The sequence below is a fragment of the Dipteris shenzhenensis genome, chromosome 5 (genome assembly GCF_047967505.1).
Source record: "Dipteris shenzhenensis isolate YYH24624 ecotype China chromosome 5, Dip_SZ_1.0, whole genome shotgun sequence".
Lineage (NCBI taxonomy): Eukaryota > Viridiplantae > Streptophyta > Polypodiopsida > Gleicheniales > Dipteridaceae > Dipteris > Dipteris shenzhenensis.
Genome location: NC_141600.1, coordinates 55,300,655 through 55,314,173, shown reverse-complemented (window position 1 = coordinate 55,314,173; position 13,519 = coordinate 55,300,655). Strand labels below are relative to the sequence as shown.

The following is a 13,519-nucleotide window of genomic DNA, read 5'->3' as shown; positions in this document are numbered from 1 at the left end:
TCTGAAAAGATCCTCAATATCAGAGGATGGAGTGGGGATTAGAAGCAGTGTAGAACTTCCTACCCAACTAAATTCTCTATGATATATTAGAAAGGCGCCACATTTCCAACAAGTGTTCCCTTGCCAGAGTTCAAGTCTGCTCATAATCAGTATGTTAAAGTAAATTCTCTCCTGATTTCTTGCCAAGTCTTCCAACTTAGCTGCTCTTTATTCCAAGTTGTCCCCAAGTTTGCAATCCTTTTTTAAACATAATGCTGGCTAAGAGAATATGTTTGTCATTGAGCTCGGCATTTCCAAAGATAGATGAGACCCATATAGAGTCAATAGCCATAAAGGCTCCTTTGCCAGAAAATTGCAAAAAGGCCTTAATTTCCTTAAAGGCTTTCCAAATAGATTGCTCAAGGAAGGGGACTTCCCTTAGCTTTGCAAGGCTCATGATTGCAAATGGCAGAGAGAATAGGATAATTCTTCCATTTAAAGGACCCCAATTGGCCTGACCAGTTTCATAATCCTCAAAAGAAGTTGTGCCCAGTCACATTATGGATTCAAAATAGCTTTAATCACCCATATTGTAGAGAGTTTTCTAAATGCTAAAGCTATATCAATTACTCCTAAGACCCCTTCTTCCTTTAGCTTGATGCAATAGGTCCATCTTACTTTGGATATTCTAGAGTTCCCTGCCCAGAGAAAGGATCTACAAATCCTAATGAATCTGCCCAGTCCAGCTTTGGATGGGACCCAACAGGATAAGTAAAAAATGGACATAGGATAAATACAATGGTTGAGAACCAGCCTCCTACTGCAAGATTGGCTTGATAGCCTCTCCATTTGTCTATTTTCTTCTGAACCTCTCTATAAACCAGTCCCATCTTTGCTTCATGGTAATATTAAACCCCATGGGAATCCCAAGCAATTTCAAAACAATACCCTTGTTAGTGATGTGGTTATCCCAATTTTCTTCTAGCGTTTCCTGTTCTCTTCCTTTGAGAGTAGCATAGCCAGTCTTTGTATGATTAGCTTTGCAAAAGATATCCGAATACTTCATAGTACACTTAACATCATGTACTGTGTTTCTAGGTGTGAGAGTTGTGTCATCAGTAAACTATTAGCAAACTAGCTACTTGCTAGGAATCAATTCTATACCTCTTAAGGTTACCTTCCTGGACCTGGCTTTTAAGTAACCACCCTAGAGAATCAGCAACAATTGCAAATAACAATGGAGCAAGGAGGCATCCTTGTCTAATTGACCTCTTCGAGGGAAAAGAAGGGCTCATTTCACCATTGACACAAATTTTAGCAGAAACATTGTTGAGTAGCAGTTTTACATAAGCAACAAAAGAGGGGCCTAACCCCATATCCTACAAGGACCGAATGAGGAAGTCCCACTCTAATCTGTCATAGGCTTTATCAAAATCCACCTTAAGAAAACATATTTCTTGTTAATGATGGCCTCAAGAAGATGGTGTCCCTTAATAAATCCTTTTTGTTCCTGCAAAATTCATTCCTTCATCTTCTTTTTGGATCCTAAGAGCCAAAGCCTTAACAAAAAATTTGTAATTGCAGTTGAGCATAGTAAGGGGCCTCCAGTTTTTGAGTTCATCTTTAGAGCCCTCCTTGGGGATGAGCTTGATAGCTTCCCCATTAATATGTGGAGGTAGAGCTCCATTGTTCAAGCTTTCTTGCCATAATAAAAGCAAATAAGAGCCAACCACATCCCAAAATGCTTTGTAGAATTCGATGGGCAGTCCATCCTCACCTAGAGTTTTCCCCTTTGCCATAACTGAGACAGCTTCTTTCAGCTCTTCTAGTAAGAAGGACCTCTCTAAATATAGCATGTCAAATTTCTCAACAGATTTTTCTCTCACTCCTTGGCATAGCTATCTAGCCCTTTGAACTTCTTCATATGGTCTCACAGAGGAAGGAGCATAGTTTGAAAGTGGCTCTCAATCAAGTTTATGTTATCGTCTTGGGAAGAAACTAAAGTATTATCAGTCTTCTTGAACAAAGGGATCTCCTCACTAGCCCTCTTTCTCTTGGTGAGTTTGAAGGTCTCTTTAGGAGGTCTGTCTAGCTTCCCTGCATCTCTGAAATAGATCTTAGTGTCATTTAACCCGATTTGTTCTTGTTTTCTGAGCTCCTTGTTGCCTAATAACAGCCCAGTTTGTGCATCTATATTCCCCAATCCGTGGTCATCTAATTCCTTAATCCTTTCCTAAATATTATCCATCCTCTAAGCTCTTATTTAACCCTGTTCTTTCTTGTTGTCTTTGGCAATTTATGGGTGTTCACTACTGCTAATGCCCAAGAACCTGCCACAGATCTGTAATCAAAAAATGCATTATACCAAACTGTCTTGACCATACTTTGAACACTCTTTAGGGTGAAATGCTTTGGGTCAGCTTTAAACCAAGAGGAATCTCTTAAACCAGATCCAAAATTACAGTAAAGGAAGACTGCTTTGTGATCTGACAAAGAAAAAGAGGAGAAGGTATGAGTTCTCAGAAAACTTATTCTACTCACTATGCGTTTTTGACTTGCATTTCTGATTTTCAAGTGGCTGCTCCAGATACTACAGCCACATCTGAGGATGACTTTTATGCTTTTCTGACTTGCAGTTATGATCCTTCTAACGATGCATGCACTTTCAATGTCAATGAGACATTGAATAATTGGTATTTTGATAGTGGTGCCACCAACATATCACTTCCAAAAAGTGTTTGTTTGATTCTCTGCATCCATCACCCATCTCCAATACGATTTGCTAGTATGTATGAGCCACGAGGTTTGATGCGAATGCTTGGGACAGAATTGGATGCTTCTAGTTTGCTTGATGAAGGCAGAGCCTAGAGGGGCTGAAGTTAGGGGCATTGATGCCTAAGGAAATGTGGAATGCTTTGAGTGCAAGGCCAAAAGGGACTCCTAGGCAGGCGAATGTACGAAAGGCAGCTTCACAAGAGGTTCCAAAGCTTTTGGCGGGTACCTTGTTTTGTGTAGAAACATACTTTTAGTTTCCCCAGGAGGTGGGTCACATGTAGGTAGTGGATTTTTGGCAAAGAGCACATGTTTGGTAAAGCCTCGTTGCTGTATAGGCAAGGGTCGAGAATCCATGCTTGAGATGGAAAGTATCCCTGGAACCCCGAGAGGGATTGTACAGGTGTGACTGCCATAGTGTTTGTTGTGTTGTGATGCCAGTTCTCTTATGGGTAACAGGTTGAAGTATTAGGATATTTGCTGCCCATAGGGTGTGAGACTATAGGTAGTGGCAGTCTTGGACAATGGAGAAAGCTTATGTATGCTTTCTTTCTTTGCATTGGTACTAGTGATAGCTGAGGGGAACTGAGTGGCTGAGTGGATTGCTAGTAACGGTTCCGCAATCAATCTAGAATATACAAGGATGCTTACTGCAAGGTTTAGTGAGAGCAATGAGGAATGTGGATGCCTAATAGGATGTGAAATGTCTCAAATGTGAGAAAGAATGTATCCCTTATGTAGCTTGGATTTCAAGGCCTCTCAATTGATTAAAGAGATACCAAAAGGGGTGCCAAGGTTCAGGGCCAATTTGTGTCTTTGTCTTGGTGCAGGGGCACTCTAGCTCCCAATCTACTAGTTGTATATTTGCTGAATTGTTAATGTAACAGTGTTGGCTGGTTATTTGTTAGTTCTTCTGCCCTTTAATTTATTGAAGGCCAGTTTCAGTTTGCTTGATCAAAGAGCAGAGTATGCCTTTCATGCACGTGAACCCTTTTGGAAATAGAGGGGAGGTAGAATCAACAATGAATTTTTCCCTACGATTGGGCCTAAGCATGGTAGAAAGTGTTTCTCAACTTGTTGACTCGAACGGTGTCTTGCAGACAGATCCTGATGCCATTTTACACGTTGCTACAGATTTTTATGCTTCCCTCCTATCAACAGATCCTGACACACCAACTAGGCAACATATTCCTATATTGGTGGAACCTTACAAGATAGCTATGCTTGATGCTCCATTTACAAATCATGAATTCAAGACGGCACTTTTGGCCTTGCAGAAGGGCAAATTTCCAAGTTTAGATGGATTGTCACCTTCATTCTTTATTACTTTTATGGATATGATTGGGCACTTGACCTAAGCCCTGCAGGGCATATGGGACTCTGGTACTATGCCTGATTCACTAATAGAAGATCTCATTCACCCCATCCCAAAGGGCGATTGCAGGAGTATAATCTCCCAATGGAAGCCCATCACTCTTTTGGGAACTTATTATAAAATGTTGGCCAAAGCCAGTTTGCAGCCCTTTCTTCCACATCTTATTCATGATACATAAACAGGATTATTCGATAACATTTTCTCTTTTTGGGAAGCTTCTCAATGGGCTATGCACAGTGGCCAAAGACTTGCCATTCTACTTCTGGATTTTGAAAAAGTTTATGATAGAGTAGATTGGGGTTTTTTGGAGGGTAGCCTCCTACGATATGGATTCTCAAATGCATGTATTAGGGGGGTCTCCTCCTTGTACAAATCAGCCCACAACAGGTACTTATTAGAGGTGTAAAGGGAGAGACGTTTCAGATTTCCAGATAAGTCCATCATAAATGCCCTCTTGCTCCTTTCTCTACTTATTTGTTGCTGAAGCGATGAGTTTATTTTTGAGAGCTCAGGAAGACAGATATTGTTGTGCTGAGACTACTTTGAGATAGAATGAGGAACTTCCAGACAGCGAGTCGGCTGATGATACTGCTGTTTTCTTGGATGCCGATACACAGAATCTCACCTCATTCAAGGAAGCCTTGAATCTGTTCTATTTGGCAGCAAGTACACATATTAATTAGAATAAATCCAATGGTTTTTGGATCATGACCAGGATACTCCAAATTAAGGGACCGGTTTTGGATTCAATTGGATCCAAAGGGGTGTTTCTACTAGATATTTGGCCTGCCAAGTCGGTTTGGGCATCTCTCCCTTACAACAGTTTGCCCCTATGTTAGAGAGTATTAGGAGGAAACTCCTTTTTTGGAGTTCAGCTAAACTTGACTTTGCTTCCAAGGTGGTTTCAAGGGTGGTGGTGATCAACCAAGTACTATTGGCCACGGCTTGGTTCGTATGTTCTTGTTGGTGTCATTCCAGAGACTGCATTACTCAGCTCATAAGACCGATAAGATATTTTCTTTGGAGTGGTCTGGATGGTGTAGCAAACACCAGAGCCATTGGGTGGCTTGGGAAACCCTCATTCTTCTTACTCCAAAAGGAGGACTTAATATTATAGACCCAAACCTATAGAGCAGAGCTCTTTTATGCAAGATGGTGGTCAGTGGTCTTATGCCAAGGGAGCAGGAACCTTGGAAGGACTTTTTCATTCGTTAAATACAGTCTTGTTCTCCTTCCACAGGTGGAGATTGGATGGATAGCACCAGGTGGATATTTACTTCAGCCCGTCTCAAGACCCCCTCTTGCACTCTTCTGGCTGCCATCTTGAAAGCCTAGGCCAGCTTCAAGAAAACTCTCCAAAGACTACTCCCAACCTCTCAGGATGAGATTGATAGGCAGCCTGTCATGTGGAATGGCAGCACACTTGATGAGCATGATAGACCCTTGGGTTCATCCTCGTACATGTAGTGGTCTAGATGGGAGAGAGGTCATGCTTCCTCAGTGGGCTCTTGGAAGAATTTTAGAAGACTTAAGATGAACAACAATCTCAACTAGTAAGCCAACTCAAAGGAAGTGCAGGGAGAATTCTTCAAATAGATGCCGCTATACCTTTGGATAGGATACTCCTGAGTGACAGATATCTTTCTTCTAATACATGGCTAGGAGCCTTTACGAGATCGGGAATCTCTCTTCAAGTTTCATGTTCAGATAGGGATGCCTGGGTCTTCGACGTCATTCTAGGGGCATGCTATTGAGATCTTCAGATGCTATACTTATGCATTTTCCTTTTCAGCCTATCAGAGTTGTAGGCCATGTGGAGCACAGCTTCTTCGATTTAGGATCTTACCTAGACGCTAACCCATATCTCATTCCCTTGGGCTCTTGGAGACTTTGGATTTATGGAGGGGTCCCAACCAAGTATTTGCAATAGGATCCTGGAGAATGGGAATGGATTGATACAGGACACCGAGAGAAGAGCCTGGCATTGTGCATATCCAATAGAAGCATGTGCATGTAAAGGTCCTCGGAGTTTCAGTAGTTATCACAGCATGGCACTATCATAGCCTTAGCATTGCATGTAAGATATTTCAATTGGAATTTCCTTGTGGAATTATTTTTGGTATCACAGCATGGGGGTGTCATAGCATTTGCATTGCATGTAAAGTATTTCCCTTGGAAGTTCCTTGTGGAATCATTTTTCAGAGGCAAACCAAGATGGCAGAGTCTGATAGTGTGTTCTCGATGGAGATGTAAGGTACTAAACTTGGAATTTCATTGGAGTTTCAGTTGGCAACACAGCATGGCACTATCATAGCCTTTGTATTGCATGAAAGGTATTTCACTTGGAGTTTCTTTGAGGAGGAATTTTTCGAAGGAAATCAATATAGCAGTGCCTGATAGTGCGACCTTGATGGAGAAGCTCGACGAAAAACTTCCGACATTGAAACTTGTCTAGAAAAAACTTGTCAAGTTTCCATGTCGGAATTTTGTTAATGTCTCTTTTCCGATTTGCAGATTTGTCTACAGGACTGTTGTTAATGTCTCTGATATTAGTGTGTGGCTCAGAAAGGAGAGCCTCCAACAATCAGGGGTCAGAAATGTTTTTCAAATATGGAAACAAAAGAGCAAAAGGGATCTAGTTCTTGGTGGAAGAGTGCTGGTAACAGACACAGAATTGGCATCTAGAACTAGAATTCTAGTGCTGGAAGAGTGCTGCTAGACATCTAGTGCTGGAAGAGTGCTGCTAATTCCATACCTTTTCCAGCTCTAGAATGCAAAGTCTATGCCAAAACAAGAATCGTGTGCTCTAAAAAAGAGCACAGAACAGAACTGGGGAGATCATCTCAATCCACTGCAGTCTATATTGAAGCTCTTAGCACTAGCAACTCTACTTGCCTCATATGCAGACAAAGTTCATATCTGTTATTATGAGTTGTTGATTGGCATTGTGCCCATCCAATAGAAGCATGCACATATCTGAGCTGTTGATTGGTATTGTATATCCAATAGAAGCTACTAGACGTTTCAATGGCTTGATCAACTTTGACAATCGGAATACTGGTTCCAAGTTAAAGAATTTGCAAGCAAGGGTGTTATATTGATGTTGATGATGCTGTGGCATTACAAGCTGAGAGATCGGTTAACAATCTAATTGGAGGAGCATCAAACAAACCAAGACTAAAATGGGGCCACTTGCTTCTTCTCCTGTTGCACCTAGTAAACTAATTCACTTATACGAAACATAAGCCCTTGTGACAATCTAGTTTATTGTAGAGTAAGTATATATATGCATACCTCCATAAGACTAGAAAAATATACAATCTTACAAATAGAAAGGTAAAATTTTAATAAAACAAGCAAAAGAACAAGGAAATCAGGGATTTTGTCAGTAACTTTAAAGCAAATTATGAGTTAAAAATAAGAAAATTTAAAAACAATACTTAGTGAGCAAAGCTGCACATATGTTCTCATGAGTACCGAAGCATAAGCTGCCATCTAGGTTTCGAAAGTTCTGGAATCTCTTGGGTAAGTGTAGGAAAATAAGAAATTCATGTGAAGTAATGACCTACGATCAAAAATGTTATCTGCCAATTATAAAAAACCACAGAATCCCATAACAGCAAGAATGAAATTGTAAGTTCGTGTCAAAAACAGTCCTGGTACATCTTTCACGTGCATACAAAAAAGAAATGATATTTCTTTCGTAGACACCCCAATGCAAACTTTTCAGGTGCACTACTGCAATTCTCAGATTTCAAGCAGTCAATTCAGGGAGGCCGCAGAGAGTTACAGGTTAAGAAGAAATTTATTATGATATTTTGATTCAAAATCCTTGCAACATGGGTTCATAAAACTTCTACCTCACCAAAGCCAACTGTAAATGCAGTGATTCCAAAAAAATCTCGTACTCGTACTGCTAATTGTTGCGTCTTCTGATTTACCACAAGTAGCTGGAAATCCTGAATTTCCAATAATGCAACAAATTAGAAAATGTAACCATCAGCACCTTTGCATTTAAAACAACTCCACAAACTCAAATGGCATCAGCTCACTTGATTCCAAATGGGACTCCCAGGTGGCCCAATAACAGAAGTCTGGCTATTCTTCTTACTTCGGATCACCTGATCACCCAAAATGAGAACTACATATGGATCTGTTTTGCCTGCATATGGTATGTCCCATGATTAAGGAGTTCAAATTGCACAAGATGCCATGTTATACATTTATATATTCATAATCATAGGAGTTCAAATTGCACAAGATGCCATGTTATACATTTATTTATTCATAATCATAGTTCCACTTCATGTTTGCATTCAAAAGACAAAGTGACAATGCAACAAGCTCCCTACCCTCGGCACACCCCTCTTTCCCCCATCCCACTAGCATTGCCCATGAGCCTCCTTGCCCTCCTTCCTTCCACTGCCATGCCCACCCGGTTCTTCCCCATCTCAAAGTGCACTCATCTGCTGGCTGCTGCCCTTTAAGGGTTGGCAAGCAGCCTTCCTACACCTGCCCCTCTTCCTATGTCCGCGGTCCCAAGCTCCACCTCTCCTCCATCCAGCCACGTCTGTTTTGAAAGAATCAAAGGGCTACAATCTCCCACCATTGAGCCTCCCCCCTCCCCCGGGTCTTTTTTTTTCCCAAAGAAAGGAATCTTCTATTAATGCTTGAAAATTTTCATACAAGACAGCAGCCCCGAAGGTGCTGAGTATGAAAAAAGCCGGAAAAGGCTGAAAGAAAGAAACCAGTCTGTTCCAGAGAAGGCCAGCTCACTGCCTAGGGGATCTCTGAAACTGGGGCTAACAGCCAAGTGGGGGGACTATACAACCAGCGAATCCCTCGCGGAGTGAAGATGTAAAAACACCTGCAAGCCAAGCCTTGCAGAAATGAGCACGCCTCTCAATAGTCACCTTGGAGCTTGGAGTCCCACGCTCCCAGGTGGACCGTAGAGTGTAAATGATATCCTGCTAGATGGCAACCAAGGTAGCCGAGGGTGGAACCGGGTGCTCTCCCATCACAAGATTGCAGCGAGCCACCCAAATGTTCCAAGCCGTGATGCTCGCTACCACCTCCCAAACACTATCCTCCCTAGGAGGAGGAGGAGCTAGGGTATCAGCGGTGACTGCCTTGTGGAGTGCAATCCTCTGAATGCTCTGACCCTATATCCGGTAGGCTGGGGAGATCTCATCAATCTAAAACGTGTGTCCTCCCTCTATCAACCAAGCCACCATCCCCCAAGTGTAGTCTCTCTGAAGACTCTGCATACGTGTCATGATCCTGAGGGCTCTCATCCATATCCTCGCTGTGCTACGACAGCTCCATAGGCAATGCAGGATAGTCTCCACGACACCATCTGAGCAACAATGGCACTGCCCCTCCACTCGCATCTACTCCAACCACGGGCCGATGGGCAAGCCTCCTTGGGCTGCCAGCCAGAAGAAGTATGAAATCTTCCTCGGCCGCAAGCTGGACCACAACCGCGTCCACAACCTAGAGCAAACATCCCGGGGCACACTCTCGGTCACCCAGTGTCTCTCCCTCGAGGGGGTCCACCTCGACGAGTCCATCTGAAGTCTCCTGCCAATCCGTGTGGTGTAAGAAAAGAAAGGCACCTCATGTGCTGTCTCAACTAGGCCGCCCTTGGAGGGCCAGAACCACTCCCCCGGATCCCACTGGACCTCCCTTAGGGGTCTACCCTCCCACAACCAAAGGCGCCATCTAGAGGCGTCTTGCTCTGAGATACTGGGAGGGTCAATGTGCCACTCCTTCCACAAGCGTCCTACCACTCTGATCACCTGCCAGTGTATCCCATCAAGACTTCCATCCATCTCAGGGTCACTCCCAGTGAGGAGCTAAAGTAGGCCTCCAGGTCCTACATGGAAGAAGCCGAGGTGCGTGCTGCCCGCGCTGCACAGAATCCTCAAGGGAACATCAGTACGGGAAAACTGCTCCAACCATCTGTTGTCTCTCCAAACGTGAAGTCCTTCCCACCAGGACTCAGGAATGGCTAGGTCGATCTCGCCCATCCGCTGCCCTACCCCTCGCAGATGCGCTAGGGCGTCAAGCCTCACCTCTGCCTCCATAGGTAGTCTGCTCCAGTGACCAAAGGACCCTGCTGGACCACTGCCCCACTGTGCCCAACCAATGTGAGTCCACTGCCCAAGCATACGTCCCTCCTGATCTCTGACCTCTCGGTGCCACATAAGGGGCTGGCGCTCAAACTCCTCTCTGCATCTAGGTGGAGCACAAATGAGATCCCCTGCTAGTCTCTGCCAAACCCTGTGAAGACTCCTCATCAGGGGGGAGCCCTTCCCCGTAAGGGGGGCCTCTGAGAAGATCCATCTATGTGAAGTCTGCCACTGTCCCCCACGTGGGGTGTTCCTAGAAGCCCTCTCTGTAAGAGGAGCTTCCAAGGCTCAGCACCTGGGGTGAGGCCACGAACCACCAACTTGCCCAAAAGGGGCCTGCTCTGCATCTCCGGATCAATGATACCCAAACCTCCCAGTGCCTGCGGCATGATCATCGTCTGCCAAGCTACTCGGGCCCTAGTGTTCCTCGTGCCGTCTAAACCTGCCCAGAGGAAGTTCCATACCAACCGTGGGAGCTGCCCAATGCATCCTCTGTGAAAGCACCAACAAGAGGCAATATACCAGAGAGTGGCAAGAAGGACCTGGTTTGCCACTAAGGTGCGACCTGCGAGGGAGAGTTTGGCCGAGCTCAAATAGAGAAGCTTGCCCTGAATACTCTCAAAGACCAGGGCAATTTGCTGCTCTATTGTGATGTCAATACTTATCTGGCATCCGAGGTATCTCGCTGTCTGGCCCCACGATATCCATCTAAAACCAAAGTCCCTCCCTCACTCACGGATCTCCTGTGTCTCCTCAAAGCCGGTGAAGAAGCCTATGGATTTCGTCTAGTTGATCCGTGCCCCCAAGACCTCACAATAGATAGCCAGGCGCCTCTGACTATCTCTAGACTCATTGTGGTGCCCTCCACATACAAGGCCGTGTCATCTGCAAACTCCGAGCCCAGGAGCTCCTCCTTCTGCCTGATTGGGAGCCTCAACCCTGTGAGACCCGCCACCTGTGATCTCAAATAGTAGCCAAGAGCCTCCGCTACAAACAAGAAGAGGAAGGGAGCTAGTGGGCAGCCCTGATAGACCGAGCAAGAGAGAGGAAAGGCCTCGCCTGTGTGTCAAATGATAAGCATCTGACTAGAGCTCCCTGGATATAGCGCTGAAACTGCTCCGCCGACCCAATCTCCTCACAGTGCCCTCCAGGAAAGACCACTCCACCCTGTCGTAGGCCTTCTCAAAGTCCAAGAAAAGGACGGCTAGTGGCTGTGACTCCTCCCTGGACCAATCCACTGCCTCCCAGAACGTGAAGATGTTGTTCAGGATCCTGCGCTCCTGAACAAACCCAGTTTGTGTGCTCCTGAATCATAAGGATGTCCACTGCCCGCCCTACCATTGTCCTCTGCAACTCCTGCCGGAGCATCAGGTACTGCGGCTGGCTACGAACACCGTCATGGAGCCCATGTACGTTCCAACTCACTATGGTCTAGCTCATGAGGACGGGGGAGTCGGGAACAAGGCACTCCTGTGAGTGGGTGCCTGTCCTAGAAAGACTGTCTTGTGTGATTTTGCCGGGGGTTTGGGGAGCGAGTAGTCAATGTCTGTGCGGCGTCGTACTAGGGTGGATACCGGCTCAATACCGATCTTCCGTGCCCACTTCATCATGAAGGAGGCTTCCACCCTAAACAACTCCGCACACGTCTAGAGGGGCCAGAAGTGTGCCAGATCCACCTTTGCCTCTAGCGGCAATCTAATAAATCCTGTCACCAAACCACACTCCTCGTGCATGAAGCTCAGCTGAAAGTTCACCTCCGCACCATGGGCGTACCAAAGATCTAGTCCCTGTGGTCCATCCACTCGTCCATCATGAGCGTAATCTAATTACCCAAAATAGCATCAAACACCTCCGAGGACCACTTCTCCAACCCTGTGGAGGCAAACGGAAATCTTCAAACGGGGTGTGTCTGAGATCCCACTGCACTGATCAAACCCCCCTTCCGGGGCTGAAGGATTATGAGCGTTACCTCCAATGGTAGAGGGTATGAGTCCGGAATCTTCAGATAGTTCCAGGGTCCTAACGTCCAGAAGTCCCACGGTAAGGGACGCCCAGGCTGGAAGTTGGGAGCTGTTGGCCGGGAGGACGAGCCTCGTCCCTCGGGATCCCTCTCTGAGCAGACCTGCTGATGCGATGCGGAAGCAGAAGGGGGCCTTGGCGTTCCCTTGCCTGATGGCAGGGGTGTCGAAGCGGGAGAAGCTGCTACGGGGGGCGGCGGGAGAGGGAGAGGTAGGGACGCGGGGGACAGAGGGCAAGGGGCGGGTGGTGAGAGTGACCATAGAAGGGGGGGCTGAGGGGGAGGGAGGGGGTGGGGGGAACCCTGGAGGGGGAGGGGGAAGTGAAGAGGGGGAGGGGGAGGGGGGGGGAGGAGAAGGAAAGAGGGAGACCTCCTGATCAGGCTCGCCAAGGCTTTGGATCGGCTCCTCAACGGCCCTCGTCGGGTAGCGTCTGTGGCTTCCGCCATTGCCACATCTGGAGCTCCAAGGGCTCTCTACTGTTGCAATGGTGGATGCAGAGGCTGAACCTCCGAAGCTGGAGGATCGGTTGGATGGGCAGTGGCCCCTACTGCTGGAGGAGACTCCTGCTGTTCTTCTTTCAAGGGCCAAGGCCTCTCGGTCAACCCTGTCCCTCTCTCTGCGGTTGGCCCTCTGCCTGCAGTGTTTGCGGGCCTGCTTGCTTGGTTTCTTTTTCTTTTTAACCTGTATCCAGTTCCCTTCCGAGGGGGTAACCCATGGGGTATGAGACTCCTGCCGCTCCTTCCTGAGAGGCCGCTGAGCTGACTTTGCCTACTTTGTGGAGGAGGGGGGGGAGGCGCACAAGGGAGGCCACGGGGGCAATCTCTGGCGAGGTGACCCATCTATCCGCACCAAAGGCACTAGCCTGGTAACCTGGAGATCTCCACCCTCTGGCAAAGTGTGCCCCCTTCCAAGGTCTCGAGAAGGATCAACTCTGGGAGGGACTCTGGGCTCTCAACCACCAACCTGATCCTGGGGACTCCATCATATGCTAGAACTGAGGCAGCCGACTCTAGCGGGGACTCGAGCACTGTGCCAAGTGCCCGACCAATGGAAGGGAGGATGGCTCGATACTCCTTGGGAAGCCCTGGGAAGCGGAGTGTGACCGAAAAACGTGGAACATGATGTGTCGTATCCATGTCCTCCACTGTGAACCCATGATACCATGGAAAGACGTAGACAAGATGCAGGCCAAGGAGAATGGGGCTCTGCTCCACAAGTGACAAGGCAATGTCGGGGGAGCTTAG

The 13,519-nt window shown here is 46.5% G+C and overlaps 1 protein-coding gene across 2 annotated transcripts in view; it reads right to left on the bottom strand.

Annotated features, from left to right (window-relative positions):
• The window catches only part of LOC147902216 (uncharacterized), a 56,182-nt gene that overhangs the window by 14,824 nt on the left and 27,839 nt on the right, over nucleotides 1–13,519 (bottom strand). For both annotated transcript variants that reach the window (XM_087374647.1, XM_087374648.1), the window contains exons 6-7: nucleotides 8,179–8,288; nucleotides 7,987–8,085 (exon numbers count right to left, since the gene is read on the bottom strand). In XM_087374647.1, coding sequence (XP_087230773.1) covers nucleotides 7,987–8,085; nucleotides 8,179–8,288 — 209 coding nt within the window. The remainder of the gene's footprint in view (nucleotides 1–7,986; nucleotides 8,086–8,178; nucleotides 8,289–13,519) is intronic.